The following is a 5,811-nucleotide window of genomic DNA, read 5'->3' on the forward strand; positions in this document are numbered from 1 at the left end:
AACTCGCTTCTGTGGACCCAGCAAGTAGAGATTACAAAAGAAAAAAAAAAAAAAGAGAATAAGAAAAAAATACAACTTTGTCGCGTACGCTTCCATGGCTTTGGAAAAGCTCATCCTCTTAGTGCTTCGTTAAATATTCACGAGAATCTCCGTTTAAGCGTTGCGTTACTCCGAGAGAGTCGCGCGCCGAGAGTCCCCCGCCGTGTTGGCTCCTTCCCCGGCTTCTCATCGTCTGGCGACGATGCCGTCTCCGGGGAACGTGTCGCCATCGCGACCTTCGAGACAAAGGGCTCGTTAAGATCTCCCACCGTCAAAATCAGCGTACCGAGTCGAGAGAGTCCTCCGGTTTCTATTAATGTAACTCCCGCGAATATACGCTCGTCGGATCGTTGAGCATTGTCTTTACAAGTCTCGGGGAAACGTCTTATATTTTTTTTATCGTTTTGCAGAACGCAAATGGACGAGACTGCATTCAAATCATTATCTTGATATTCAAAACAAAGAACACACATAATTAAGGAATACGTTTTTTTTTCTTTTTTTTTTTTTTTTTTTTTTTTTTTATTGTGTTTATTAATTATTTTCATTTACAAAACTTCATTGCTGCGATCGGGGAATCGTCGGACTCCCGCGCGCGCGTGTTCGTCGGCGTTCTGAAAAGTAATATCCTCCGAATTCTGTTTCTTGAGATTATCTGTGTCTCGATCGGTCCAATTACCGGTGCGAATGCCCGTGCGGAAGTCGGCGATGCCCACGGAACTGAGAAACGTGTTAAACTTGGACAAGACGCTATCGCGAGCGGACGGCAGCACGTCGATATATCTGTTAGCTATCGATATGTCGTGATACGGCAGCGGCTCCTGCCATTTATTGGGTCGGAAATGTTCGGGCTCGACGCCGTAATCGTTGTAATCGACATAATCTCCGTTTCGTTTCACTATGACGTTCCAGGGCCCGTAGAAACGGTGAACACCGAAGTTTCTCCAGATTTTACGCTCTACATCAACACATGTTGCAAATATCTTTTTTTTTATTTTAAATGAAAAATTGATGGAAATTTTTATTCTCGAAATTATTTTTTTTTTTCAAAGAGAAGTTTTGACAATTGCATTAATATTTTTTATATTTTTAATTTATTATATTAATAGTTTTGTGTTAGTTTTTACGAAGTTAATTTCGTTTTCTTCAAGAGAGATGTTGCTTTTTGAACGTTTTCCGAACCGAAAGTTTTTTTTGTCTCACCTTCTTTGAAGTCTCTCGTAAGTGCGGACGTCACTTCGATCGTCGCCACCAGAACGAGAACGAATCGGAAGAGCCACCGATGAATCATTGATAATCGACACTACGTCGTCTCTCGGTTTATAACTGACACTGACGTTTATCCACTTCGCACGTTCGCTTATATATATGGTTGCTGCGATGGTTTGATGTAGGCAAATATTTGTGTCGCGAAGTGTCATCTCGCAGCAGTTGTAGTCTCCGGGAAACTAATTCGACTAATTGTTGTTTGTTTACTTTTCTAGATATGATCCTCTTTTGAATCAATACAGAAGACGCGAATCTTCGACGCTGCTCGATATTTTTAGCGGGACGCGTAATCGCGAAACAATCTTAAAAATTCTTACGAGAACAATATCTTAAAAATTCTTCACGAAATTGCGGCAACAAAGGAACGTGCGAATTTGTGTGTTTTGTATAATTGTGTTTATGTATAAATACAAAGCGATGTGTACAACTTACACACTTAATTATGTATAGAAAATAATTTAAATCGTAAAAATATACTCGGAGCAAATATTAAATTAATTAGAGAGACGGTCTAGATACTAAATAACAAGCTAAGCAATAAGTTAGACAGCTATTCTAATTTGGGTTAGTGGAATCTTCTGTAGATCGTTTTTTCTCTCTCTCTCTCTCTCTCTCTCTCTCTCTCTCTTTTTCTCTCGTTAAATATGATCCGGCAACTTTCCCTCGATGGCGCCTCGTTTTTAACGACCCCAGCCAGCTCTGTGTTTAAAAGAAATAATGTTTTTTTTTATGTTAGTCACTTTTTTTTATTATTACACTCTCGTGTAACTTAAATTCTCGCTCTCTTCGCCCTCGTTTAAGAGTTTACATTTTTAGATATCCCGTTAAGAGCTACGCGCGTTTTAATTTTTCCGTCGCGGTTATTACGAGGTTATACAAAAACGGAGATACGAGAGATTTATTTGTATGGGTTTTACAAACAACACTGTTCTCTTTTTTTTTTCTTTTCGCCACAATTAATATTTTTTTTCCTCGCATTTACACGCGCGCTCAACAAATTACCTTGTTTTTCAGACGGTGCATTTTGGCGGCGAAGTTAACGTCTCTTTAAGTAATATTAATTGTATTCGTGGAAGAGGGGAGACTCGAGAGGTAATGCATAATCAATTTCAATTTCGCTTCTTACCCGACGTTAACGTAAGACACGGTTGACGGTTTTCGTTTCGTCTTTGAAATTTGACCTCCGTTAATAATGTCTCTCTCGTCGCTGCTGTCGTCGTAAACAGGTCGTCTGTACCAGAAGAATGGAAATCCATAATATACCGTGTCTCTGCCAACTAATCCCTCTCGACCGTCTGTAAGTGAAAAAATTGTGACATTTATTATTTGTGCGGTATTGTACATATTTCTGTCTACAGAAATTCTGTGAATACGTAGTTATGTTTAATTTGCATTACTAACCGCATACATATTTTTGTCTTCAGAAACACTTTCGTGAGTACACAGTGATGTTTAATTTGCATTGCTAACTGGATTTACTTAGCGAAAAGATTTCTCCAGAAAGAAAATGAAATTATTTAATTTTCTCGAGTCTTTCTGTGATTTTTTTTTCAAATTGTACAGAACTGCACAAAATTTTTTTACGTACAGCAGTTATATACATATATATATATATATATCAACGCGAAATATTTTACAAAAATTTTATGCACGTGTATATCGCATCTTGAAAGTTTTCGCGATTCGCGAAAAAAAAAAAACAAAATTTAAGTTTGTTCGGAAAGTTATTCTGCGATCTGTAAAGTTCGGAAAAATCGAATCGCGCAATTTGTGCGCGTTTTGTGAAAAAAAAAATAACTTGGATGTACCAACTTACCGTCAAATTGAGGAAACGGTCGGGCGTTAACGAAGGTAAGCACCGCGAAAACAATTGCAAAGTGCACCGCGTATCTCATTGTGTTGTACGTACGCGACTCACACTGGACATAAATCGTACTTAATGGGTACAGAACTTCGTTTGGATTGCGGCGCGCACTTCGCGTTTTCTTATATATACACTCGCGCTGCACGCCTTTGTTGTCTTTCTGTCGAATCAACACGTTAATTCAAAGAAATATCCCGACATATCCCGACTAATTACGATAACGAGATCGGTAAATGAGAGCGCGTTCTCTGACTAACTGACGGATTCGTCATCGTCTGTTCCGCACGCAAAATTTAAAAATCTAAACACACACGGAAAGGAATTTCGCACGTTTTTGTTGCCAAGCTACATTATCAATCGTTACTTCGTTGCTATTGGAATATTTTTCTGCGTTGTATGAAATACATCAAAGCTGTCGTAATTTTTCGTCCGGAACTATTTTGTTTATCAAAAATTGATATTTGGTTCCAAATTTAAAACAATTAAAATAAAAGAAAACCAATAAAAGTCCAAACGCCGCTGTTGATGTGTTATTTATTATTTACTAGCACAACACAAGTGCGATACGCGCACGTTATTATTATTTTCATTTTAACGTGTTGCGTAAGTGAACACAATTTGTCATCGCAATGACAGCTAATACGTCTTACAAACCATACAATATACAATAAATGATGTACATATGAAAGATGTTAGAAATAACTCGTGAAAATCACACTCGAAAAATAGTGAGGGAGGAGTGGAAAAACAACACGTGACTAAAGTCACGTGACTGTACTTTAGTCACGTGTTGTTTTTTCACTCCTCCCTGTCACGTGACTTTACTTTAGTCACGTTTTTAAAGGCACATAATTAAAATAAAAGTCACGTGACTTTAGTCACGTAGTGTTTTTCCTCTCTTCTCTGTCACGTGACTTTAAAAAACGCAAAAATATTTTGTTTTTTAGTGTTTTGTTCTGAAGCGATTAAAACTAAAACAAAAACTCGGTTCAGTCATTCTTGAAATATAGCTCCATGAAAATCTCACTTTTCAATCGCATGAATTTTGCTTGTAAGAAGCACTAGCCTCTTGATTTGTACGAGATGAATCGAGAAGCATATCCGAGAATTGTCCAACGCCGAGATAAAAGTAGCAATAATCAAGATCGAGAGAATTGATTGTGATTATTTACTCATGCTTTTTCTGGTAGGATATTGATGTAAACAACGTTTTGACCTAAAAATAAGGTCGGTATCAAGCAAAATTGAAATAAACCGGGAACGTTTTATTTTATCTCCGCAGTGGAACGTCTCGCACGTACGCTTGTTCAAGAAATAAGGCGCCGGATATGAAAACACTCGATTGTAAAACACGTGGATATTATAAATGAATTTTTTTAAATCGCCCACGTAATTTCCCAGAGGAACGGAAAACGCTCTTGCCTGTGTCAATTGTCGATGCTTTTTTGTTGTGTAGTCGCGCGAACCTACCAAATATCGATCGTTTCTCCGCCCTCTCCTGTGGAAACAGCGTCGTCTGAAGTACTTTAACGTCAAGACGAAGTCCCGGGACTCTCTCAACAATCGCTCTATCGGATTTGCCGGACTTAGCGTAAGCACGTTGTCCGCAAACGGAACCGGGAGGAGTTTCATCGAGTTTGCGCGTTCGGTTGACGCGGGACTTTTATTGGTCGCGCGCCCATTACCGCGGAATTGCGAGCGAGTCATTATGAGATATTAATTGTCCAACTTGCGCTCGTTAGTCGTTCAGCTTCGACTACCGTCTTAGAGTTTCCAAACGAGAACTTGACGTTTGTTTCTCTCTCTCTCTCTCTCTCTCACGAGACGGAGAATAAATGCACGACCTCGCGTCAGCCCGACGTTTCCCCGATGGATAACAAAAGATGGCCTATCGTTACCCTTGAAAAGTGGAAAGCATCGTTCGACCTTCAGCTTGATCCGGCACAGTGTCGCGATTACTAAGCGCTGATTATAGTCTCTCTCTCTTTCTCTCTCTGCTGCGAACATAGGCGAAAATTGAAAAAAAAAAAAAAAAGATCTTCAGGATGAAAAGAAAGAAGTTCGAAGCGCGATTGATACCGATCTTGGCACGTCCCTTATCTTTATCTCGCTCGTAAAACATCTTCTGCTTACCCGAGATTTAGAAGATTAATGATCAAGAAGAAATTCAACATTTGCTGCCACGCTTTATCTACAAAGTAATTATTGCGACGCGGAAATGTAACACGTATACAGATCGAAAAAGTGGCGTAATTTAATCATCGCAAAATTCAATGCGCGAAAGAAAAAGTAATTATTTTAATGTGGCACTTTATCACTGTCCAAGAAAAGTGTACTGCTCTCAGTCGCGCTTGACGCACGGTCGTAAATTTCGTGCGAGCGAATGCGCACAACTTTCTCGCTCGCGTAACTCATAATAATATGGTTATTATAACGATCAACGTCCCGTCTCGCTCGGAACTTTTATTGTTTTTCTTTATCTTGGCACGGAGTGTCACATAACCGTAAATGTATTTCTGACGAAGCGTTACGTGTTTTTGTTTTTTTTTTTTTTTTAATGGCAATCTGTAAGTAAAATGCGCACGATGTGTTTACGTCGCGCACGAGCGACGTGCGAGCACATTTACACAATTTTTTAT

At 39.1% G+C, this 5,811-nt stretch overlaps 1 protein-coding gene across 1 annotated transcript; it reads right to left on the reverse strand.

Annotated features, from left to right (window-relative positions):
• Positions 1-587: 587 nt before the first annotated feature.
• LOC109855945 lies at positions 588-3,253 on the reverse strand. Its single transcript, XM_020430684.1, has 4 exons — positions 3,125-3,253; positions 2,435-2,603; positions 1,243-2,007; positions 588-997 (listed from the first exon to the last, which is right to left on the reverse strand). The coding sequence occupies exons 3-4, from the start codon at positions 1,328-1,330 to the stop codon at positions 588-590; spliced, it is 498 nt and encodes a 165-aa protein (XP_020286273.1). The 5' UTR covers positions 1,331-2,007; positions 2,435-2,603; positions 3,125-3,253.
• Positions 3,254-5,811: the final 2,558 nt, after the last annotated feature.

This window comes from Pseudomyrmex gracilis, unplaced genomic scaffold, assembly GCF_002006095.1.
Source record: "Pseudomyrmex gracilis isolate BER0280 unplaced genomic scaffold, ASM200609v1 scaffold_102, whole genome shotgun sequence".
NCBI lineage: Eukaryota > Metazoa > Arthropoda > Insecta > Hymenoptera > Formicidae > Pseudomyrmex > Pseudomyrmex gracilis.

Excerpts from the sequence above, each read along its gene's own strand:
- LOC109855945 (XM_020430684.1), bottom strand. The coding sequence starts at position 1,330 with ATGATTCATCGGTGGCTCTTCCGATTCGTTCTCGTTCTGGTGGCGACG. Across the intron at positions 998-1,242 it reads TACGAGAGACTTCAAAGAAG|AGCGTAAAATCTGGAGAAAC; the intron begins GTGAGACAAAAA and ends GTGTTGATGTAG.